The sequence below is a fragment of the Neodiprion pinetum genome, chromosome 4 (genome assembly GCF_021155775.2).
Source record: "Neodiprion pinetum isolate iyNeoPine1 chromosome 4, iyNeoPine1.2, whole genome shotgun sequence".
In the NCBI taxonomy this organism is placed as follows: Eukaryota; Metazoa; Arthropoda; class Insecta; order Hymenoptera; family Diprionidae; genus Neodiprion; species Neodiprion pinetum.
This window is the reverse complement of record NC_060235.2, coordinates 20,680,669-20,707,080: the sequence shown is the minus strand read 5'-3', so window position 1 is coordinate 20,707,080 and position 26,412 is coordinate 20,680,669. Positions and strand designations below refer to the sequence as shown.

The window sequence follows — 26,412 nt, the reverse complement described above, 5'->3', positions numbered from 1 at the left end:
TTTTGACTATCTTATTTTTTTTTCTCCCTTCGTTACTCCTCTGCCTTTTTCTCCTTGTATTCTTTTGCAGTGTACATAAAGAGACAAGATTCCCTCGGGGAAATAATTCTGGGTTAGTTGAATTTTCTATTCAGGATCCAAGTTGATCATTTTACCAGCTTACAATGTTCCAAGCGCGGTTTTGCAACTTTGGATTGAATTTGAAGAAGTTGAGTTCAAAACATGTGACTAATGTTATGCTTCGCTGTTGTTAACTGAAATTCATACACAGTCCCAAAATTGGAATGCAGCGATATTTTCTGATAGATCCCGTCGCGGTCGTTACAATAACCTCATTCACTTCAACCCTGTTGAATTGTCCATAATAATATTACTGCGGTCAATTTGACAGACTTGTTTCCCAAATTGGATTTATTCAATAGACCACAGAACTATACCAATGTTGCCTGGAATTTTTTTTAGCGCATTATGATTGCCGCATGACCTCCAAAACATTAATTTTCGCTATCAATAACGCCATGCAACAAATGAAATATTTCTCTTCACTGGGTTTACAGTATATGTAGTTATGATACCTCACCTTAAAGCCAATTCAGGTTTATAAATAAAATTCTCACACCACATCAGGTTTCATTATAGTAGAAAAGTGTTTATTGATTTTTATTTTTGTTTTTTAAATTACAAGCAGAAGTGACACAAAACTTTATTTTTCATTGAAAAACTTGTATTTTTTTGAACGATTGGCTTTCCCATTCTAGTCAGTTATCGTGTTGTCCCTCTGAAGGCACCAACAGTAGTCTGCAAGCACGGTTGGTTTCCATCTACCTTGATATAACGCTTCTGAAACTCTGCTATATCCTGATGAAAGCGTTCTCCGTGTTAATCGCTTGCTAAACTCATGTTTTCCGGAAAGAAACAAAAATTGCAGTGTAGAAAATGGATTTTCAACGAAACATTTCATCTTAATTTGTCACGAGCATTCAGCATCAATTTAACATTTTCATAGAAATCTGGTGACTTGTGGTTACCGAGGAAATGAGTCTTCAGAGCTGTGATGTAAGAGCGTGGTTTTGAGGCGTGGTATCTAAATATAAATTTCTTTTATTTTCCTTTCTTACCAGACATACCTAATTCGAATAGCTATCCGAGGTATCGACGATTTTTTTAGTCTTGAACAGTGTAATTATTCCGAGTGTAGCGCGGGGGAATGAAATGTGCAGAAAAATTCAAACATCGCGAAAGTAATCCGCATCTTTTGCTACGCTTGCCTGGATGGATATTTGCACAAGCCTTCCGGGCGCACGAGTACACCCTTCCACTCTTCCACCCATCCACCCATCCACGTACATACGTCCGCACTTAACCCGCTGCAGCGGTTTTCGTCGTCGCGAAACGTCGGTGCGCTTCAAGCGGGCGGAGTGCGGGATGTTTGCACCGCTGTCAGCTCTCTCCTAATCCGTGCGAGCGGTTTGCAGACTGCTGGCAGTGGCGTCTGTGCCGTAATGGCGGGCGCCTAACGCACCGCCGATTCCGAGTGCATTCACCGATAAATTGAGCTAACTTTGCGTATTGAATTCGAGCCCGAGGAGGAGCCTACTCGAGCTCGCGACGATTGCTTGGTTTCGGGGGAAAATTACAAGCTCGGCAAACGATCCTCATCGCCGAGGAGAAGGAGGAGGAGGAGGAGGAACCGACGATCCTCTTTCTCTCCTCCTTCACCCCTCCGAATAGCAGCTGCCGGCAAAGCCTCGGATGGGTTCGCTGATTTCGGTACGCAGCACCGACTCTGAAATTAGCCTCCTCACTCGGTACTGTGTCGCCTCGTATTTGCCAAAGAAATCCAGCTCGCGCCTAGCCTCGGGGACTTTCTGGCACCAGATTTGGATCGGGGTGAAAACACTCTCTCGCATCCACAACACGTTCCGTCTGTGTGTACTTTGACGCGAATTGCCGCTATCATCCCCTTTACCAGCCCCGGTTCCGCGTTGCGGTGGAAAAATAAACCCAACTCGTTAAATAGTAAACAGGAGGGAAAAACCGTCTTCTGATCAAAGGATCGAAACTAATTTCGCATCGGTTCCAGAAACCAACGTCACACGTCGTACGAAGCATACCTCGCTTCGGTCCTCTCAGTTCAGTCCTTCGCGGATTGGAATGTTTATTGAAAATTGTGCATCGTCGTCTATGAAAATTGGAAATAGTGCAAAGTGTCTTTAGCATAATTACTGTAAACATTATTTCTTCAGAATAGAAGAGCCGTACACTGTCAAAAATGATGGTGTTGAAATTGATAAAAATTGGTCAATTTGGGAGTTGAACATCAGATAGTATTAGACTGAAATCAAATTGCGTTGTTTTGACATCAGACAGTGTTAAACTGACATCAGATAGCGTTAGAGTGACACCGGATAATGGTAAACTGCTTTATTAAACAGTGTCAAATGTGATGGACTGGCATGACATAGTGTTAAACTGACATCAGATAGTATCAGACTGATTTTAGTTGACAAAAGAAAAAGTGTTCCTTACGGCGACGGAATGGCAATAAAATACCATGATCTCTGTTTAACTGAGAAGGTCAACAAAGAGCCAGAAAAATGGCGAATCGAACGGTCGTTGTTCCAAATCGAGATAATACTGTGACCTTATAACCAAGGCGAAGGAGAAATGGATAAAAACAATTTCGAAGAGGCAGAGTAGCTTGAGAAGTTCCATAAACTACTTGGCGGTGTGCGTATAAGTTGTACGGTTATTTCGCAAGCATAAAGCTGAGGAATCGATTTCCAGCCCCTAGTGCATAGCCGAAATGTTGGTTATGAAGCTGGTAGCCGTATGTGGGGGTGGTTCAGTGCTAAATCACTCCGCTAATTTCTCCTAATCTTTATGGGTGTAGTAAAATTATAATTTCACCTCGGCTCGGTGTATAAATACGAGGGCGGATGGGCCAGGTTCTTCTACGAGTATTAATATAACAAGTGGAAATCCCTTCTATACCCTCCTGTTTCTCTCGAGCCTTAGTGTGCGTGTGTGTGCGTATACGCGATGTACGAGCTGGAGCAGGATGAATACGTATTCATTCTTCAGAACGGGCGTATCTATACCGCCGATTATGTATATGCACAATAAGCAAACCCCCCACCCATGACACTTAAGCTCCTTGTGATGTATGGATATTCTCAGGATTAGGTATCCCACTATAACCGCATACCTACATTCGGCCAGACTTTATGGGCACCGCACGTTGCAAACTCCGCATGCAGCCGTTCATCTTGTTCCGAATTCAATGCGATATCACCCTGTCTGTAATGTATTAACACAGTGCATTAATTGAGGGTGGGAAAGGACTTTATGATTGTTCGAACTTACAAGTTTGAAAACTTCTTTCGTCAGTTGGTAAAGATGACATGCCTTATCCGTTGCGACAAGACGGTACCGTATAAATTGTGTTACACCTGCGGGTGTGCAATCACGAGTGGTGAACTGTCGTACTAAAAAATTTGTGTCATACATAGCTTCTGAACTCTATTTTGTCTATAATTTTGGGATAAAAAAACTTCGATGGATGGAGTAGTTCTAGCGAATGAATTCATGATTTCTGAAATTCGGGTAAACAGTTTTACAACGAAAGCTGGAATACAGGTACAGAGTGACGAGGGAATGAACTACGTTTCATTCCGTTTACAGCCATCTAAATCTTCCTCAGCCTACAAAAATGTATAATTCTTCGATATACCGCGTGAAACATTTTTCCAAAGCGTTAAGCAGCGGAGGCTCGACGCCAGTTAAGCATTGCGATAACAGGGTTAATCGAGTGTTGCGGTTTTTTCCCCTCCTTTTCTTTTTCTTCTTCTTCTTTCCTTCTTTTCTCCTTATTGTGATATTGTGTCATCGTTACATCGCACAAAGCCTCACCGTTATTTGGTAAAGGTGCAGAAACCGGCGAACTCGGCGAGTCTGTGGTGCATCGATCCGGTCTTCTCTTCGACCACCGTAATAACCACAACCACCGTATCACTACGGTGTGCTAATTTTCCAAACGGAGCTAAGTTCGGACAGCCGGGTTAAGCACTCAGCCCCCTTCGCAAGTAGTGCGATTCAGTGTTACCCTTGGGGTTTGTATTAAGCTTCCCTTTCCTCTCGGGAAGCCCTGCTGCCCCGGCTTTGCCGAGGAGTTGCGGATGGTGCAGTCGCTCTGAGGACGACGCCTACTGAAGGTATGCGCATTTCAACGCTGAATAAATACGCGTCCTCCAGCTACGTGGGTGACTCTACCGGGAATAACTCCGCCTCCGGTATCTCTACCTCTCTCACTCAACCAGAAATCTTCTGGAAAAATACGATTTCGCGAAAGTTGGTGGTTCATCGTGTACAATTTTCCTTTAACGATGTGTTTTCACATTCGGCAATTGGTTATTCCAACATTTACCAAATGCAGAAAATAATATTAACCTCTAATATTGTTCTACACTGGGTGTTCGATCAGATTGTTGTATTTGTAAAACTTCAAATACCTAGGTTAAGGATTCTCGTGAGGCTAACAAGACGGTTATCAGACCTCCGAATCACGGATTCGGCTGAAACTTTTAGGGATGTTTCTTTGGCTCAAAATGTGAAGCTTGTGATGCGCAGTTTCATAGGTGGAAAGTGCCTTAATGAACTAAACCCAATGTGTAGTTTTGCATGAAACATTAATTTTCATTGCCCTTTCTTGAAATTTCGATGGCAAGCTCTCATGGAATAAAGTGTAAACGGATACACTATTATTTCCCAGTCATGGTAATGTTTGTACTACGAATTTCAGAAAAGTTTATGTATTGAAAATCGAACGAAGGAAGGCTGAATGGATGGCAAAAAGAAACAGTCCTATAATACAAGTTGCAGCAGAATGCTTGGTCAAAACGTCTGATACTCTTCTTGTCATATGTTCAAAAGACTGTTTCCTAAAAATTTACCAAGTTTGTTAAACATTTAGTTTAGGATATTTAGTGCTGCATTGACACTGGTTGTAATAAACGAATAGATGTATTGTAATGGCTGTTGAAAAGGAACGAAATCTGCTTTGTTTAGTTTTGAAAAAATAGTTTTCTGTCTAATATTAGCCACCGTGCAGTAAAATTGAACGAATCTACTAAACTTTTAACCATTTTGAATTCTAGTATTTTGTATTTCTCCATTTTCGAACAAATCATCGTAGCTTATGAATACAACAATTGGATGAATACTCGATTTACTCAATTTACAATTTAGATCATTGAACATCAATAAAACGTATTATTTTGTGGCGAAGCAGGCTCCTTAATTCGTAACACGTTTTCCCAATCGTCAATTTCCTGGAATTGCTTCGGCCTGTTAAATATGTTAAAACAACAAGATTCGTGTATAATAATGAGAATTTCAGGACACTTGATAGCCATTTTCTCTGCGAGAGGAATAATATTTATTTAACATCTGAAAAAGTGTTTATCATTACACGTTCATGAACGGTGGAATGAAATAACTTCCTGCAAACTTCGGTTCACCTCAAAGTATTATTAAAATCTCATCATGATCCACTCGGTGTCATTTTTTATTTTTTTTCTCTCAATTATGCAATATTAAGTGCACATATATAGTAATAAAAATCATGTGCCAATTAGCTTTCAAGTGTTCAGCTACACTGAAAGAAGAAACTCGCTGAATCAATTAAATGTGCGTTCACGGGCGGCAAAATGAATATTCATTCGAATCAATCCAAGATTCATTGTTCTAACAAAATATTGAGTCGAATTAAACAATCCAATTAAACATTTTGTTAGACCAACAAATCTTGAATCGATACGATTAAATATTCATTTCGCTGCCCGTGAACGGACATTTAGTTGATTCGACGATTATTTTTTCTCACCATGTACATTTTGAAATCAATTAATTATTTTAGGAATCTGAATTAATCGATGCGAAATATATTCATTATATCTGACAACATGCGGAATGCCGGATATAATTCGTTTTAAAATGTGGAATAAGAATCGAGGTTTTCACTTTAATTATACTTGTGACAAATTCCTGCCGCGTATAATGCCAGCCAGTATATGCAAGCACCGTCCACTCGGATGTCGCGGTATATTTCCTGATCGATTAATTCGTCGCATGTACAATCCGACACACAAACACACACACACACACACGCACACGCGACACACATATAAATATGCCTTATACGGTGTTGGCGATTAATCTCGATCACAAAACGGTTGCGGGTAGGTACGCATGTTGAAGGGATTACGCTGGTCCAGCCCCCGATCCTCGGAATGCTGGGACAAGGGGACGCCGTCACGTCCCGGTGAATCAAATATTTCAAAAAACTGAGAAAAAAAGGTAAAAAAAAGAAAGCAAAAGACAAAAAAAAAAAAACGCAACGCAGGAAAAGAAAAATGGAAGAAGTAAATGTGTAACTTAAAAAAAAAATACAGCTTTTTAAAGAGAAAACGAAATCCTTTCCCACCCACCCACGTATTAAACAGCAAGGGAAAAAATTTCAACTCCCTCGTTTGTTAGATAAATTAATACACGTTTCGAGATTCGAGTCACACTATACGATTTTCGTTGCTTATTTCCTGATTCCTCCTGTATTCCGTTACGTTACGTTCCGTTACGTTAGGTTACGTTACGCCACACGTTTCGTTCGCTCTCTGCACATCCTGCATGACAAATTGTATAATTACGAGATTTTTTTTTTTTTTTTTTTTTTCCACCCCACGTCCTCGCGCTTCTGTGTATATAACGCGGGTGGGTGTGTCGATTTTTCGAGTGTCGCGTATCACGTACCTGCACGTATCTGTATGATAATGTTAAACTATGACGAGCACCTGTTACCTGTACCAGCTATATTCGCAATTTTATTACACACAACTCGGCGAGACTACATTCCAAATATAGATGGAAAAAAAATTGAATGATCATTCTTGACTTCGTGTTTTGTACATTAAGTTGTGAATGTTTTTTTTTTTTTTTTTTTCTGCACAGTATATACTCGTAGTGATTGTTATGTCTGGGAAAAATGAGATAATCTGCAATTTTCAGAGAATGTTTTTTCTCCTTATCAGTCGAAAAACTGCCCGTGTCAAATTTTGATTTATTCACTTTTAATGAGTGAAACTTGTTCAATATTACGTATATTCTGGAACAATGTTGGAAGTGTCATTAACCCCTACGTCGTTTACCGGGGTCAAAATGACCCCGTGATATGTTCAACGTAGTAAACTCGATATGAAAAACACCCAAAATAATATCATTTGATTCAAGATGATTAATGAAATATTGTGGAAATAGTTGATTCATTATTTTTCCGAAAATTCAACCTCACTCACTCAAATAAATATCTCTTTTTCATCGTGCAGTATTTTCCTATTTTTTTTCTCGAGAATCTGTGTCTTGAGAGTTACTCAATCAATTTTCAGCTCAAAACATTGAAAATTCAGTGAATTATGATCGTTTGAGTAGAAGGATCCATTTTCTGGTGTTTTGTTGTTTTATGATTTTTATGATAACTTCATTTCGCTAAGAATAACTAATTTATCTCAAAACATCATAGTTAAAGATTATCTCAGAATTTTTTCAAATCATTTGAATCGATATCCCCGTTTCTACGCAATGATTTTGGATGTGGGGTCCCTAGTGACCCCAGTGTCACTACGAAAGTGTGCAACTTACGGATTAATGTCTACAAATTTTGAATCAATCCTGACCGAATTAATTAGAAAAAATTCATGATCACATAGATGATATCGATTCGATGTAATAAGAGTGTAAGAGTGAGGAAAAAGGAACATCGCAAGTTCTGCTAATGATTAGAAAAATAAGGAGTATTAAAAAGAAGCCAAAATCAGATGGCCAAAAATCAAAGAAACGCAAAACACTCGTTGATATTCCGGTGATTCGAATAATTTTCTGTAATATAGTGTAAAAACATACGAAAAATGATTGATTATACGAATGATTAATAATAACAAAAACAGATAAACCCGGAATAAAAGTTGCTTAAAACATGTTACAAAAATGAAATTGCAAAGGACGAATCGATGCTGGGTTTTGTGTCGTCAGTGTTTTAGTAGTCGAAGAGAAAAACTCTAGTGTCTATGCATCATAAATGTATGTAGGTATATCTGGCAGCGGCCGGCGGCATTTCCTTTCATTGTATGAAAACTTCGGTGTGGCTGCAATTAATTTATAACGTTGAAGGAAAATTTAAACCCTTTCTCGATCTCTCGCTCCATGCGCTTTGGGTTATTCAACCGTTCGTTTAATTGGAATTAATAAATAACATTCGGCAAATATTCAGGCTGATCTTCAACTCACAAGCGTAGTATATTCACCCTCCTCATTTCGCGTCTGCAGTTTTTTTTTTTTTTTTTATCTTCTTTCTTTTATATTTTTCTCTCTCGTACAGGCATGCATTCAAATTCGCTTTGTGATGATACTTTTACACCATTACCTAACAATTATGAGTTTCTCATTCGCACTGTAAATTTGTCGAGAATCTGGCAGTTTTAACCTTCGCATCTCCAATATTTTTCAAATCTTAGACACACATTATTTGTCAATGTAAAAATAAAAGACCAATTTTTATACCAATAAAAACATTTAATTGAATAAGCACGATTCGTGTATGTATTTAGTTGGGATTATTTAACGCAGAAAATTTAATCATGTTTGAGTATTTTGATCGAGGTGAAAGAAAAGAAATGTAAATTAGTTTCGATAGCAATACGTAACGTGTTTTTTTTTTTAATTTTATAGCGATCCAATTTTCTGTTTCGAACATCTTGAAACAATAATCATAGAGTCGTATAATAAACTCGAATTCAATTTCAAATGCATTACCACCCGTACGAATTGGCAAAAAACCAATCTTCGTATCAAAATACCAAAAAAAAAACAATAATCAAAATCGAACAATATTAATCGCGACATCGACATAAATTTTACACCCCTGGCACAGCGTGTGACTATAAATTCTTGGGGCAGAAGCGAAGCACAGAGAGTAAAATAACCAAAAAAAAAAATGGGGGGGGAAATCGTCATGCCGGAGGGAAAAGTTCGAGCTCGTTAATCGACGATTGATCGGAAATCGGGGGTTCGGAGAAGGCGAGGTTTAATCGTTAAATGACTACGTAATTGAAGTTGCAGAATGGACGGGGCAGCAGCGAGAGCAGCGAAGACGGAGCCGGAAGTAGCGCCAGCACGTCCCGCGGTGCCGGAAGTGGATTCGGTCTTGGTCTGCCGGGCGGATGCAGCGGAGGATGGCGCAGCGTTTTCGGAGCCGTATCTGGCCGTGAACTAAGACTCTACGAGTGCGCACCCTGGAGTCCGGAGGCGTGGGCGTCCCCCAGCATAACCTGCCCCCTCATCGCAACGAGGTGAGAGAATATTCCAAGTAAAGGGTGGCCGCAAATTTTAGGGGAAAAAATTCTATGACATTTCCAGGCTTAAGGTTCGGGTCCGGGACATAAAATCTAGTTTTCCCTGACATCTTGTTGTTGACTCTATATTCGGTTGAAATTCAGTTCGGATCGAAGGAAAATACAATGTACAATAATATCAGTTTTAGCCAATTTTCGTTTCTCGACGAAAAAATGTGAACTTGGTATCTCAAAATATCATTTCTAATTCCCATTGTAGAAAAGTGATATTTTCAGTTTTTTCCATGCACAATTTAAAAATCCCCCGACATTTCTAGGTTTTTGAGGTTTTCCAGGTGTGCGGCCACCTTGAAATTATGTAAATTTAAGGATCTCGGTTGGCGGGAAATAGATGCTTTTTCAAAATTTTATCACCAGATATTTCCACGCATTGATTATTTATGATTATTATATTCGTTAAGCTACGGAGATTTCCTTCAAAATGTGAAAATAGAAGATAATGAAATTGTATAATTTCTTTCGCTTGGTGTCAAGAATCGAACGATTTACACCGATGGTATTCAATCTTACGCTAATCGATGTGGACGTTTATCGACACTGTGAATTTGCTGACAGTTTAACCTTTTGATCGAAATGTGGCATGGTTGAGTGAAATAAAACGAATCCGGCGATGAGCTACTTTTCTAGCCATTTTGAAGCAATTTGTAGCTAACCAACGATACCCAAGTTCTTCTTCACGATTTTAGTATTTTTAGAATATATTGAATTGGTAAATACTCGAGGTGCGATTATTCGGTAATAAACTACTAAGAAAATTATTTATTTGTGCCTTACCAATATATTCAACGACTCGAAAACGGTACAATAAAAATTTGGAAAGCCGAAGGAATGGGACGTGTACGAATGATGGCCAATAGCGTAAATCGCGAGAAGTCCGGTTTTATGCACCACATTTGTATATGCAATGTGTGCGGATGTGTGTAACGTATAAATTAATGGTTAAGTAATTAGAAATGATTAATTGTTGAAGCCGTGCAACCCTCGTCAAACAAATCTTGCCGGGCAGGGATTGTTGGCTGGAGGTATAACCCGTAGAGCTGCGAGCTTCTCGTCAACGCATATATTAGAATTTTCCTCAAGTGAGAAAGAGAGATAGAGCGAGAGAGAGTCCCGATGTATAAGGATGTATGTGCATACCTATGTAGGTACCCATGTATAGTTTCCGGAAGGTATGTAGGTCAGCTCTCGACGCTTAAAGCGGTGCACCAGTTGAAAGTTAATAATTTTTGATAATTTTATTACGAGATACGCGCACGATGATTAGTTTTCTAATAAATATATTCATAAGCCACGATTATTTTTTATACGAAAATGCTTAAAATTATAAACAAGAGCCTCGATACAGATTACAGGTATTATTACACTACATCTTCTTAAATCGTGGAAAACCTAATAGAAATTATTTTAATTTTACTCTGTCATCACTTATTTTTACTCAGTAAACTATTATATATACAATTTCAATAATACACTTTTTTCCATAACAACGGTTATCGTTGAATACTGATTATAAAAAACAAAACAAAGATTGCACTTTTATCTTTTATTTTTTAATCAACATACAGTGATATTTAATCATTTATTAAAAAGAAAATATAGCTATTTCAGTAAATTTGCAAGGAATAATTTATTGAACATAATAAAACACCGTGAAACAAATATAGGAACGAAACTTCTGGAATATTTTACTATTTAGTGGTAATTTGAATTGAAAGAATAAATCGATGTATACGCGCTTCTTCACAACAGTTAGTATCTTTTTCGAATTATTTTTGCAGAAACTCATCTATCTGGATCTAGTAAAATCCATAGTGAAATCCTGTACAAAGTTTTTTGAAATATTACAAAGCCTCAAAAGAATTTTATAAAATTCGTTCAGATCCATTAAATCCGAAAAAGTATCACTGAAATTTTGGATCTCCATGATATTCTATGAAACATTATGAAATTTTGTTTCGATTCTCGGGCTCGCTATTTACCTGACCCGATAACAGATTGTAAGAACTTTTTAAAAATATCCACTTTGGTGATAAATCCAAAATAATTATTCTATACTGAATGAAAAATGCAAAATACAATGCGTGTCAGTTGAAACTGTACGTGAAACTCTGAATAACGTTTATAATATATATAGTTGCTTCTCCTTCCAACCGATTTGGTAAAATAACAATTAGTAGATAATAGGGGTGACAAAATTTGACAAATTAAGGAGATTCGTTTCTTTTTTCCTTCCTCTGTGCGATGAACAAGCTTTTCAATAGAAATTAATTACGATCCGACCAAAATTCCAAGTATCTCCCTTTTGACTGTTAAAAATTCACTCGTATTTTACCGATTTCTTAATTCATTGTTCTCTCTCAAATTTGTGAACTCAACTGTGAAATAAAACTTCAATATTCTGGCAAATTATTTAGGTATACAGGCTGCCGGCATGTAAAAAATCCTGCAATTCATGCGTTCGATTTTGTCGTCTTTTTGTGCACTCGATGATTCATCCTTCAGATGGTGATACGTTCTTGCCTGGTACATCGATTCGCCCAAAAGTCAAGTCTGAAAGGGTATAATAAGTGACGAACGCCTCGCTTTTAACGAAACATAATTAATTAATTTTATTGTAAAGTAAAGGTCGAAGTAGGTCAAGATTATATGCAAGTTAAGGCTCGTTATTTGCCGAGGATTGAAAGAGACAATTTCTTTTTGCACGTTCGTCAACTTTTTCGGACGTTGGAGAAACTTGTATAACCTTGCAATTAATCGATTCATCATAGATTTCGATTAATTGTTTTGTCAATCAATCGAACGATCGAAAAATGAGTAATTAAAGGAGCCGATTGATTGATTCGTCGAAATAAAACGGTAAGTTGAAAGGGCCGATTGATTGATTAATTGGAAAAACGAGTAATCGATTGATTAAAAACACAATTAATCAAATTCTATGGTGAATCGATCAACCGTACAATTCTAGTTTCTTGGCTGTTTTATTCATATTCTTTCACTTGCTGCAAATGGTTTTTTTTCGCATTTCGTTTACTTCTCATCTCCTCCGGATATTTTTTGGTAATTTTTAATCTAATTTTCTAAATCGCTCATCATTTTTGGCTGTTTCATTGATATATTAGAATATCCTTCAACCTTTTCTCATAATTTTTTTTTTTTTTCACCGTTTTTTCGTATTATGCATGACATTTTTTTACTGCCACTCGGTCAATTTCTGGTTATTCAATCTAATTTTCGCCAGGTTTTAACCATTTATAGTCATGTTGAAAAACATCGATAATTCTTCAACCGCATTTTACAGGCTCGGCTCATTTTACCGAACCTTCTCTCTTGACTATATTTTGGACATATCTGGTGTAGTTTAATGATTTGGTAATAACTTTTGGTAATTTTAACTTGTCCCGCCTAACTGCGACTCTTTTGCTTTTTTCTTGCGTCATTTTGGTCATTTTCGCTCTGTTCAATAATTCGTAACTAATTGACTCTGTTCGAATGACTTTCCAATTTCTTTTCAGCGACACTTTAATCATTTTCTGATTCACGCTATGAATTTCTCGATCATATTTCACCGCAGTTTTAACATTATTAACGGATCATTTCAGCTCTCACCTTAGCATTTCCTTTCTTTTCTCATTCTATTATTTTTTAACTCCGTGACAATCATTTCTCGATTATTTACGATCTCTCAAAGTTAATCACCTACAAAAATTAATAAGCAGAATTTTTCCCAACAATCACTTTCCACACTTTTTCACCCAGAGAAACGCTTCGTTGTAGAAATAAAAAAAAAAATAACCGTCTCCCTTCATCGAAACTGAGTATCGCTCTTGAAAAGTTGGATACGTAACGATTTTCCCGACGATTCGATCTCTCTCTCTCTCACTTCCGATTCAGCCACATACTCGGCCTCATCTATGTATTATAAATTCTTCGCCACCGTCCTTTTTTCCTGTCTCTTTTCGACGCTCCCCCATCATTAGAAAAATCAATTTCTGGTCCGTGTATAGAGAATTCGGTTCTGAAAAGGGAACGACAATTGATTCCCGTGGCGTCGGTCCGTGAGTGTTGAACAATAATTAATTAATGTCTTACAGTCATGGTCTGGATGATTATATATAGTGCGTTCCATACCACTTCAACCGGGATCTGACCCTCGACGTGTTTAATCTGCCCCGCAATTTCTTGTACGATTGTTCTTACTTTTGAAGACATTCAGGTCTTTTCGGTATTTCTTTGAATCGATTAGAACTAACTTCAATTTTTGTAATCGAACATACCGATCGACGCAATTCCAAAATCTGAGATAATTCTGAGAATTCCAGTGTCACGTATCCAATTTTTCGAGCCTTACAATTAGAGTCGAAGTAGGCCAGCGTTTTCTTCTTGTTTGTTTTTTTTTTGTACCTTAGATAAAAAGAAACTTTCGAAAAAATCGGAAGGAAGAGACCGACCACTCTTGGACAGTCGCTTGAATAAAATATTCTTCATCTCAGATAGGGCCAGTTAAAAACTATAAAAAAAAAACCAATTCTATTTTTAACCAGTAATATACGTATAAAAATTTCCTAATCAAATCAAAAATCTCAACTTCCGATCTCAATCAATACCTCACGGAATGCCCCATACATATGCGTTTACACAGGGCATAACCTGCGCGTGCCAGTGTGTATTTACCGATTAATGAACACGGGGGATGCGGAGAGTCTTTTCCTCGGTTAAACGGGGACCGGTTCAGCCACCTCCCCCCCCATACGGGGGGTGGGCGAGTACGGAGCGGAAGAGCTGATCTAGTTAACGACCCCGGCTTAAGAGTCACGCTTCGTTTTACTATCCACGGTTAATTAGTTGACTGGGCGCACACTACCGGGAATATTCACTCTTCGCTATTCGCCAGGAAGCGAAAGGGGTGTAAACAGCTCAGGTAAACACCACGCGGTAAGTCGAGTTCTCCGAGGGAGGCTGCACGGGTGACTTCTTAAGTCGACCTAGCGCGCTCAGGGAAACGTTAATACAGGAAGCCCGATAATAAAGAACGGTCCAAGATACCGTGTCGGAGGTCGCCCATTCGTCTCCGTCATCTTTGACGCGGGAGATAAAACTTTTCCACCTCCCTCCCTTTCACCTTGCCGCCGCCGCATTCCTTCCCTTCTTCTTGCAGCAGTCTGACCCCTTTCTTCAACCCCTGCATCGTCCCGCTGTGACGAGAGACGAAACGGGGCCGCAACTCACCCTCGAGACGTTTCGCGCTGCTGCTTCTTTCTTCCCCCGCATGCAACGCTTATTTCACTCGGTTTGATCTCGCCGCACTCGAGCATTTATAACCCTGCCTGTAATGGCGGTTTTTTTTTTTTTTATTATTTTTCATTTTTTATTTCTTATTTTTATTCTTTTGACACGGGGAGATAAGGAGGAGGGAGGGAGGTGTTTCGGTTTCAAGTTTTTTCTTCGTTGCGCGAAATGAAATGGAGCGGCTGTGAGGGATGATGTAATGCGGAATTGGTGTAAACTATATGTTATTTAGTAAGGAAATTGGCTGCACGCCAGATATCGATACTTCTGATTGATTTTATTACGAGATAGTCTGTAGTTGTGTATTGAATTATTATATTTGTAAACTACGTATGTATGTTTAAAAATGCAGAAATCGAAAATACACACGGAAAAAAAAATTCTGTTCGGCGAGCTGTATTCTACAGCTCCAGTAACTATACGCACTCTACGGTCTATCTTGTAGTTACAGCAACTATATATTAGTCAGCTCTGATAGCTGCAAGTTGTTCAGCTCTCACAGCTGAATGGTTTTGCTCTAAGAGCTGTAAGTTGCGCTGTGCTCTGGTGCGTTGACATATTTCATAACCTTCAAATTTCATGAGTATGATTTAAATACAGTTGATAGATAATTGTTTAAATAGTCCATTCAAATATGTAAATGACACTGAATAAATAATGATAATAATGATGTAAAATAATACTAATAGCAATATAATTGTACTATTTAATAATAAGCGCTGTGAGCGGAGCCGAAAAATTCTGGTCTAGCTCTTCGAACGAAGCTGTTTAGCTGAGAGAGCTGAACAACGTACAGCTATGACAGCTGACTAACAGTCAGTTATACTAACCATGCAGTGCTCTTCCAATAACAGAACGTTTAGTTCGACGAACTGTTTACAAGTAACTATCTAATATTTAGTTCCACGAGCTGAATTTTTTTTTCCGTGCAGGAGTTATAAACAAGAGCTTGGGCATTGATGCTCCGATTTTACTCCACGGTGGCTCATCTTAATCAGGAGACTATTACCTGCAAAGTTACTAAAAGGGATTGTATTTTTGACTCTATCAGTCGGCATTTTGATATACTGACATTTCTTGTTCATAATCGACTTAATTCGTAGAAATTAGTCTCTTGAATAAGATGAGCCATCGTAGAGTGATATCGAACTGATGGACTAGATTTTGAACGATTGTGAAGCGATCAAGAAAATATAGTAACACGTCCGATCGTAATGAGAAAGAATAGTAACGGATACTTGACTTTCCGGTAACAGAAACTGCAAACCAATTTTCATTTTGTACCTAGAACTATAATTTTTTGATTGTGGTAAACAATGAAAATAGTTAAGGACTGAGCGATAACCGGAACTAAAAATTTCTCTCAGTGCAGTATCGATATTCAAGCTTTTCTTCACACGAATCCAGTATTTTGTACTTGTGTATTTTCACAGAGATCTTTGTAATTTAATGAAAATACAAAAGTGTAACACTCTTATCGCGAGGCCCGTGCGCATCACCGCAACGTCATCATCTTGAATATCGTCTCATAAAAACATTTAGTGGTAGTTCCGCTCTTCGAGAAATAAAACAATAAGTCGAATCCACGCATAAGTGATATTTCGTAAACTGAAATCAACATATAATTTCACTCTGCACTCTTAATTATAGTATAAAAACAATAATAATGATAATACGCGTCATACGTAGAAGCGAGTTTATGGCTGACTAAATTCGATAATTAAGCCCGAGCCGCCCGTCAATGTGTCACGGTCTATTTTACGAGCTCACTATATTTATTCACCACCCCTTATAGCCTGCGGGAGGTTCGCTGACCAGTGATTCGGATTAATGGATGAAGGGTAGGCGCGATCCGATATACCTACGTATAACATGTAGGTATGCAGGTACGCGGTGCTCGGTGATCGTCTATAAACTTATCGTAGAACACAGGGTGTCGAATTCACAATCATACATAGTGTTAAAGTTCGAAACCAAATTTTGGATGTTCAGAAAGTGACGTCACCGACATTTTTTTTTCTCTTGACGTGATCGATCTATATAGACGAAAAGCACCTAGCCGAATTCGTCAGTCCGGAAACAACCGCGCAGTGGAGCGGACGGATGAGAATCGCGCTCCGCAAATTTCGAGTACCGGGTTCGCTTTCTGGTGCAACTCGACTTCCAGGACAATCGCTCCGTATTTTCTGCGCTCCGGGTCCGCTACCTGGTGACTTTTGACCTTCAGGACTAATTTTCCAGAGTTCTGACTGTCCAGGTCCTCCACCTGGTGGATCTCGACCTTCGGGACTCGCGCTCCGAAGTTTTGGCTGTCCAGATTCACAATCTGATGACTTTTGACCTTCACGAGTAATTTTCTGTGGTTCGTGCGCTCCAGCTCCTTCACGTGCTAAATTTCGACCTCCGGGACCAGCGCTCGGTAGTTCCTCGTAGTTCCTGCGCTCCAGGTGACTTACCTGATAACATACGACTTCCAAGTCCGCGACCCCGTGAATTTCGACCTTTAGGAAAAGCGCAAAGTAGTTCCTGCGCTCCAGGTTCTTTACCTGAAGAATTTCAATCTCCGGAAACAGCGCACCGCAGTTTCTGCTCACCAGGTCCTTTACCTGGTGAATTTTGACTTCCAAGACGAGCGCTCCGTAGTTCCTGCGCTTCAGGTTCTTTACCTGATGAATTTCGAATTCCAGGAACAGCGCTCTGTAGTTCCTGCGCTTCAGGTCCGCTACGTGGTGAATTTCGAACTCCAGAATCAGCGCTCCGTAGTTATGGTGAATGTTGACGTCCAGGAGAAGCGCACCGTAGTTTCTGCACCCTAGGTCCTTTACCTGGTGAATCTCGCCCTCCAGTATCTCATTAATCTCATATCATCTGGTAAAACACTGACATCGAGTAAGCGAGCGCAGGAGCACAAAAATTAGCTACACTAGGCATCCGACTCGGAGCGAGCTTTAGCGAGCGAGGGTTTTACAGCTAGTTTATACTAATTCTCCACCCAGAAATTTTTTAACCCTCGTACCACGTGTATTGAATTATAACCTTTATATTCAAACGTGAAGATAGATTGGGAGATTTGAATTTCAAAGAAAAACGAATTAGCGGTTCAAGCAACAGCAAGGATTTTCAAATTCGTATAACAGTATTGAGACTTTGATTATAATATCTTTATTTGTTTCACCATTTGCATACGCATTTTCTTTTTGCTTTTCGTTTTTTCTTTTTTTTTTTCTTCGAAAAATGGCACTTACACCCGTTCTTAATTCTCCTCTTCATTCTTGCTAAAAGTTCAATTTTTCGGTCAACTTTGCAGGCTCGTGTCGTCTTCGACTCCTCGCCAAGGCGAGGCGGCCGCAAGCAGCAGCAGCAGCAGTGGCACTTCCGGTACTCAGCACGGAGGTACCTTCGCAGTACGCGTCGGTACGATCGATGGCGTTGTTACCCACCATTTGCGGGCAGAGACAAGAAGGGATCTTGCCACCTGGGCGAGAGCCATCGTCCAGGGCTGTCACACCGCCGCACATTCTCTACGCGAATACGCCGTCCGTGAGTAAAAAACCCGTATTTCGTTCTCGTTTTCTTTTTTTTTTTTTTTCTCTATCTTTCTCTCTCTATTTCGCATTACGTATACCATTTGTCATTTGTTTATTCTATTTATTCCTATTTTTGTGATGTCATTTTTCTACCGTCTCTTGATCAGTTTTTGGTGTTGTTTTTCTTTATGTTTCTGGTGTCTTCTCAGGGATTTTTGAATATTTTTCAAATTTGCATATTTCGTTCAGCAAGGTAGGTTGTTTATTGTCATGAAATATTTATTCATAAAATACCTACCTGCTCTCAATCGGAAGAGTAAGTGTGTTCGAAATAATTGAAGTCTTTCGTCTCGACTCCCAGAATGCAAAAAAAATTCGCACTTTTGGTGTAATGAAATTACCGTTATTATTTATTTCTTTTTATGAACGCTGTTGGTTTTTATCAATATATTTTATACTCCACTGTAAACGGATTTATTCTCCAAAACAAGTACTTTGTTGGGATGCATGTATTATTGTGTAAAATGTACAATTCGTGAATTGTATTACTGGAAAAAAGACAAATTTATCAGTCTTGAAGAAAGGTAAACAATGTGTTATTTGAAATTATATATATATATTGTTTATGATTTTATAAAATTTTGTAGAATCTGAATGAACTTTTTTTTGGAGTTTTTGGTCACTGTTGATCATTTTTCGTCCTATTCTCTTGCTATTTCTCTATGTCTGATTGGTTTTCACGGTTTTTCCAATCGATTTGTCACCGCATCAACTTTCTCTGAATTTTTTCTTGAATTTTGTTCTTCCCTCCCCCTCCGTTGTTTATCATTTTCTTTTTTTTAATGGATTTTTCAATCACATTTGGCCATTTGAACATCGTTCAGGTTTATTTCAGGTTTTCTTTTTTGCCATGACATTTTTCCTTTTCAGCAATTTTAATCCTGTTTCGATCACTTTCGATTATCCTCTAATCGTCTTCTATGCATACTCTGTTGACAATTGTTTGAGCTTGTTGTTTTTTGCCTTCTTGGCCATTTTCCGTTCTTAACCATTACTCATGACTTGTAGTCATTATCTCTCATCTCTTATACGGTAATGTTCATTAATCGGTTACCAGTGACTCGCCATGTTTTTAGCATAAAAACTGGATCGAGTTTCCTCTCCAATTGTAAGTCAATTTTATCCGCCGATGAATAGCGCCGTAAGTGACGGTAGAAACAATCGTTACATTGATCATAAACGCATAAAATTTCTATACATAGAAAGAAAACTCGGTTCAGTTTTGATTCGAAACAAAATAAAATGGAGCGATTGGTAACCCGTTAATGAACATTGCTGTAGCTAACAGTCTTCGATTGATTATTCGATTTTCGATTCCGTTATCTCTGCGATCTTGCGATTCGCAATATTTCCCGTAAGAAACGCCTTCTCACCGATTCCCTGCGGCAAGCTAGCAAGCTAGCAAGCAATCGGTAAGGCAAGAACCGTTATGAATTTCAGGCTGCGTTTGGCAGGGCAGATCTTGCCAATTGGTCGTCAATCACGAAGAAGGCTTTGCCTTGTATGCCGCGGGTTCCAGGTCCCTAGGAAACGGAGTTAGCCCCGGATCAGCGCCTGCTCCTCTGTGGCGACGCTCTTTCGACAAGCTAAGACTTTCCGCGGACGATGGAAACCGGCTTTTGTGGCTCGACTTCGAGGGCGAAGACGGGGAAATCGTGAGTTTACTGAATTTTTTCCGAATCGTCCGGTTTCTCTCTCTCCGAATTGCTTGTTTAGATTAGGAAAGAATGTCGTTGCTAGAAAATTAACCAAAGAATCGATCTCTGTGACGTCACGTTTTTACGAAATATGAATACTTTAATCGAAGAAAGGCTAACAGTTTTTGAATCGTGTTCATTTTAGCTCTGATTTGATAAACAAAACAATAATAATTCGCAGAGTAGACAAAGGTGTATGGACAATTAATCTGTATTAAAGTGTAAAGAAAGTATTCTGATTGCATTCTATAAAAAATTAAATTTATGTTTTTTCGCTCAATTAGAATTTGAATTAAACGTTTTATAAGTGTTTTTGTACAAGTTTGTCTACTTCGGATTTGATATCAGATATTTCAATGGTCATATTTTATACGAGATGAACGATATAGCTTCTGAAAATTTTTTTAAAAAATCGACACTTTTAGCCTGATGAAGATGAACGATTTCGAAAGTTTACGAAATACTCGTTTTTATGACGAATAGATAGGTCCGTTCCTTTAAGGGGATGCTCCGGACGATTTCGACGTCGATGTACATTATGTATTTCCAAATATCGAAGTTCACGTATTTCAAACGCAAAAAAGGCCTCAGAAATCAAATTCTATTTACAATTCTGAAAAAAGCACTGAAACACATTTTCATTTGACGCAGAAACAAAGTAATGGCATGAATACTAAAAATTTATTATTGCCATTTTGTAGAATCCGTACAATTTCTTTATGTTATACGAAAAATAAAATACGAAACAAACATAACAATAAAAAAATAATAATAATAATAATAACAACAAGTCGTGGTTATTACGAAATTTTTCATTATTTGGTTCGACGTTGTATTAAATTAGTTGTTTTTCGGTTATTCGTTCAGTAACTTTGAGTCGTATGCATTTATTTGATCAAAGTTACGTTATATTGATTCAACCGTGACCTGGACTAAAAGCAAAATCATTTTTCTCTTCGATTTTCACGAAATCAATTCTTACGGGATACGTCCTTTACGCATGCGAATATCGTCGACGATGACAGGATGATAACGATAGATTATAAATACTCAAGATGTCGGGGGGTGCACAGGAAAAACGGATTTTGTTACAGGAACTCGACCTGGAGAGTTGTCCGAAGCCGATAGTCTTCGTCCTCCACAATTTCCTATCGGCGAAAATACATCGGCTCGGTTTAACGGCATAGGGGTACGCGGGGGCCTCAACCGAGCCCCCGGATCTTCCGCCCCATACGACTCGGTCGGTAACGAGCGCCGTTTTGCATTGAATATCTCTAAACAGGTGTAAAAAAACAAAGGAAACGCGCCAGGAAGAAGGATGAAAAATTGAAAGGAACAACAATTTGGAAAAAAAGTAACAGTTATTCACACAACGTATACACAATTGACATTAACAATTAATTCTGTATAGCATTAAAATATATATATATATATACATATATATATATATATATATATTGCATCGTTAGCCCCCATATTGCATAAATTCCTGCATGTATTTACAACTATCGCAGAGAAATGAGGTATACTCTTATGTACTTGATGCATCGATTTTTATATATACTCGTACATAGGTATATTTATAATATTCCAATATACGATGAATCAAAATTTTGATTATTATCTCACACGACGGACGGAGATTCGAAGAAAAATGAGCAAACGAGACATGTTTCAAAACTATTAAAATCGATAGAATTTCGACTACAAATAAGAAATAAAACAATAAATAGGTGCCGAACTCTTATCGAATTTCCCTCTGAATCCTTCGTTCTTATCATGCTCTTTTCTTCGACTTATGCGGAAGTGAAGTTTTTTTTTTTTTTTTCATTTTTTTTATTTTTTTTTCATTTTTTTTTTTTTTCTCCTAATATTTTTAAATGCAACTCAGCGTGCAGGCTCTCGATACGAAAACGATGTAGAAGAGAAGAAAAAAAAAATGAAAAAAAAAATAAATGAAAATAAAACAAAAAATGAAAAGCGCCAATTACCCAAGAAAGTATAAAACAAAAACAATTCACTAAAGACGAAGAAAATATACCACTTAAATATATAAATAAATATATGTATAGGAGAACAAGCCATCCACGAAATAAACTGTCATGGTACGTGTATCAATCTTTTGAAAATCGCATCGAATCATGTATATTTCTATGTATTTTTCGGGAGAATCTCGAGAAAGGAATAGACAAATATTCAGGGGAACAGGTGAAAAGGAAAACAAACGAGGAGAAAATAAGAATAGACTAAGGGGATAACTATTCGAACAAACTAATCGCGGTAACGATATGAATTTGAGAATAAATTAAATTACAGAAGATGAAGAGGAAAAAATTGAAAAACGATAGAAACTACTTATAGTATATAAATATGTTAACAAATTATCCATACTTGGGTACTTTAATTGAAAAATAAGGAAATTACAAAAGAAAAAAAATTAATAATAATAATAAATCGATACGCGTACGTTACAATAAATAATATTGTCTTACGTATCGAAATACGAGTAATAAAAATAGAAATGACAGAATCAATATGCGATATATTATATATTATATAATGTATATATGCATATGTATATATATGTATAATATACATATATGTGTATATATATATATATGTACACATATGATATAAATATATATTATCGTTATAAGTGATTAGTTAATTTATACCTTATCTACCTTAAATAATATTAACATATTAGATCATGTTATATAACATTACAATTCACCTATCATGTTATACGAACTGCATATATACATATTGAATAGGTGATACATGTAGTTATTGTACACATTATATATATATATATATATATATATAATATCAATTATCGTACGCATTTATAATTAATATGATATATTCATACGGTATCATGCGAAATACGCTATATTAACGTATATAAATAATCATAATATATATGTATGATATAACTTCAAGTCAACGAAGAAAGGATGAATTTGACCCTAAGGTAAAAAAAAAAAAAATAGCACTCGGAAAGGAAAAAAAAAAAACAGAAAAGAAGAACAACCGTCTGAAGATATTTAATTATTGCCATCATTATTATTACCTACCGTTATATTCGCGAAAAATTAGCAGGAGAGAATAACAAAATGGTGGAATTCGTACGTCAGCATAATTTTCCGGTATAATTGGGGAAAAAACTTGGATCGTGCAGCAATCCTCCCCCCCCTCCCCCCCCCCCCCCCCTCCCCCATTCGCAGAGTGTGCTTTATATAAACCCCGTCTGTCTCTAAATTCGCAATTTTGCAAATGCGCAGACTCTGCGATCAATTTCCGTCTGGCTGTTGTACGTATACCGCGTGTACATAATTGTGCTGACGTTAATCAATTAGTATTAACGAACCGTCGGGAATGTTAGTTATATAAATACGCCGCAGAGTAAATAGAACAAGTCGTCGCGTACACGGGGTTTGAAAAAAAATAAATGAATAAAAAAAAAAATAAATAAAAGAATGAAAGCAAATGGTATGCGTAGAGAAGTCACAAAATTTTTAAAATTTATACGACGGATGGAAAAAAATGGCGTGGGAAATATATTGAGAACATGAAAACCGTGAAAAAAAAAAGAACAAGTTTAAAAAAAGAAACGAAACTTCAATTGATCAATGATAATTCGTTGTGATCATTGGGCTGAGGATTATTGATGCAAGTACTAAGTACTTTTAATAGTACGAATAATTGAAAAACATGGGCAGAAAAATTTACCGAATTAGTTTTGGTAGAAAGAAAATGATAGAAAGGGAAGTGTTATTGTCAGTCAAGGCGTATCCGTAATTCGATGCAATCAATTATTATCTGCGGCGCATGTATATGTATATATTATATAATGTACGAATAGTTTGGATACTTGATCGGTGTTCGGATGTTTCGGAATTCGGTTTATCTTTCGCCGTGCGTCTTTACCTAAAGGGTGTGTTATTATTATCATTATTAAAAACGTGTACGGAAAATAGTTGTTCAAGAACTGCGACTCCAAACAACCTGAACTAAACTAATTCTAACTTAACGATAAGTAGCTAAAAATTAAAAAAAAAACAGCTGATTGTATAATACGATATATTATATATATATATATATATATATGCATATATAATAGATTATCACTGATATCGGTTGTACAGAAGAGAGAAAAACAAAAAAAAAAAAAACATTTACGATACCTAAACATTACATTATTATTATTATTATTATCATTATGACTGCATATTAGCTACAGTACGTAACATCACGAAATATAATGTGTACGTAGCCTAATTCGCGATCAAAATTGACCCGAAATCAATAAAAGATGAAAAACAAAAAAAAATATATTATTATTATTATTATACGAAGAAGCTCATTGTAACGAAATTAGAAAAGATACATTTGGTTATACGTATATTGTAATGACTACGCGTGAATATCACGGTTATCGACTATTATCAATATTATTGTTATTATTATTGAGGTATGACTTAATCGTGGTGACATATCAACGAATACGAACGTACGCACAAGATTTTCAATACGGTTTTGAATACACGACGATGCGGTTTAACATGCCGAAATTAATCGTGGAATGGATTAGCATATGCAGGATTACTGAAGTTATAGAAAATATCTCGCGGTTATAATACCGAAAGAAACAAAACGAGAATCCTTTCTAAAAGGATCGAATTTTTCTTTTACTTGTTTCTTTCGATAATTTCCAATTCAGCAGCAAACGTAAGTGATTTTGAAAAAATTTAATCAAAATGAACAATTTTCATTTCGTTTTTTTTTTTTTTTGTTTTTTTTTTTCTTGATACGTGATTTTCAGTCGTGTTCATTCACGAGGTTTTGAAAACCAGGCAAACATTTAGCGAATGCCATTTAAAAAGTATACAAATCTTAGTTTGATTACGTCAAATTTTCAAGTTTTGTTGGTTGAAGACAGAGTGAAAAAAAAAAAACTGCACAGTTAATTTACCCGTGTTCTTTATCATGCCCTCTAATTCTCTGATCACAAATGTTCTCAATTCGAAGCGCGAATACGAAAACAGCATCGAAGCGGTGTAAAATCCTTCAAGGAATTTTGTGCGTATTCGTTTTAATTATTATCCATTACATATTTCATCGAACTTCTACGTCCACGATAAGCTGATTACTCGTTATCGTTATTATCATTCAATGTTTCTTTTTTTTTTTCTTTTACGTTCGTCATGTCTCTTTTTTTCTCCCAAGTAAACTTCAGCGAATACTGTTCAGTCTTGATTTGATTAAACGGATTGAAACGTCTAACATACGCATGAAAAAGTCGAAACTATCGACGGGCTTTATCGTTTGATTGGTTTTATTATCACATTTATTTCCATTTATCACAATCGACGTGAGAATGCGATTTATGCTTTGTTATATAACGGATTCAATCTAAACGAGGGATTGATTTCAGTCGCTTTTTCACCCACCATTTTCCCTCCTCCTCCCCGCCCCTCTTTCATAAATTATGTATTTTTCTAATAATTTAGTGTTTGTAAAAAAGTAAGAAAAATTAAAAAAACTATAAAAAAATGAGAGTGAGCAGGAAAACTTATCCGTATATATACACATACATACATATACATTGTAAGTATATAAGAATGCGTATGTATGCGTACGTACATATATGTATGTATATGTATATCTCGAACAACATTGCTCGGAGATCTATCTGAACCTCTGTATAATTATATCTATGACAATATACATATAGATATATACGTATACAATATATTTAATTTTAGGAAATCGATGTAATATCAGTTACCAAATAAATCGCATCTAACGGTTAGGTAGATATATAAATATTATAAAATCACACTTTTTTATTATTCAGTTTATCAATTTAACGAAATTCGATCGGCCCTCTTTACGTGTTTATATGTACATACGGTACATGTAATTACAGGAGAAGAAGAAATGAGCGTGAAAAAAGGAGAACGGAGCCTTTTATACTTATGTCAGGTACGTACGAAAATTAATTTCCAGCGTAATAATACATGTGCGTTAAATAAAATACCCGACAGGCGAGTATAATTATATGTGCTTTCCAAGAAATATGTCAGAAGCAAAATTCACTCCGCCTCTGCGTACTCTCGGAATTTCTGTATAGGGGAATATATTCCTCTGATATTCATTTTTCCTACTTTCATCAAATTCAGAGTCACAATTTATAGCTGCGCATTATGTACAGTGTATATATATATACGTCTATGTATACATGGGTACTTTTTTCATTCAATACACGCTGTTCAAAAGGCAAGAAACTTTTCCAGCTTTCTAAACATCGATGCCGACTGATCTTTGCGCAGATGGTATATATATGTGTATTGGTATGTAACCTTGTGTATAACATAT

At 37.0% G+C, this 26,412-nt stretch overlaps 1 protein-coding gene across 3 annotated transcripts in view; it reads left to right on the top strand.

The window, feature by feature from the left end:
• Positions 1-21,458, top strand: part of Syn1 (Syntrophin-like 1) — a 236,782-nt gene extending 215,324 nt beyond the window's left edge. Inside the window, exons 5-8 of one of the 3 annotated variants that reach the window (XM_046622572.2) lie at positions 9,169-9,398; positions 18,055-18,287; positions 19,775-19,989; positions 21,126-21,458. In XM_046622572.2, the coding sequence (XP_046478528.1) occupies positions 9,169-9,398; positions 18,055-18,287; positions 19,775-19,989; positions 21,126-21,218 (771 nt within the window). In that variant the 3' untranslated portion in view covers positions 21,219-21,458. Of the gene's footprint in view, positions 1-9,162; positions 9,399-18,054; positions 18,288-19,774; positions 19,990-21,104 lie in introns of all 3 variants that reach the window. The other 2 variants (XM_046622570.2, XM_046622569.2) reach the window with 2 other exon arrangements.
• Positions 21,459-26,412: the final 4,954 nt, after the last annotated feature.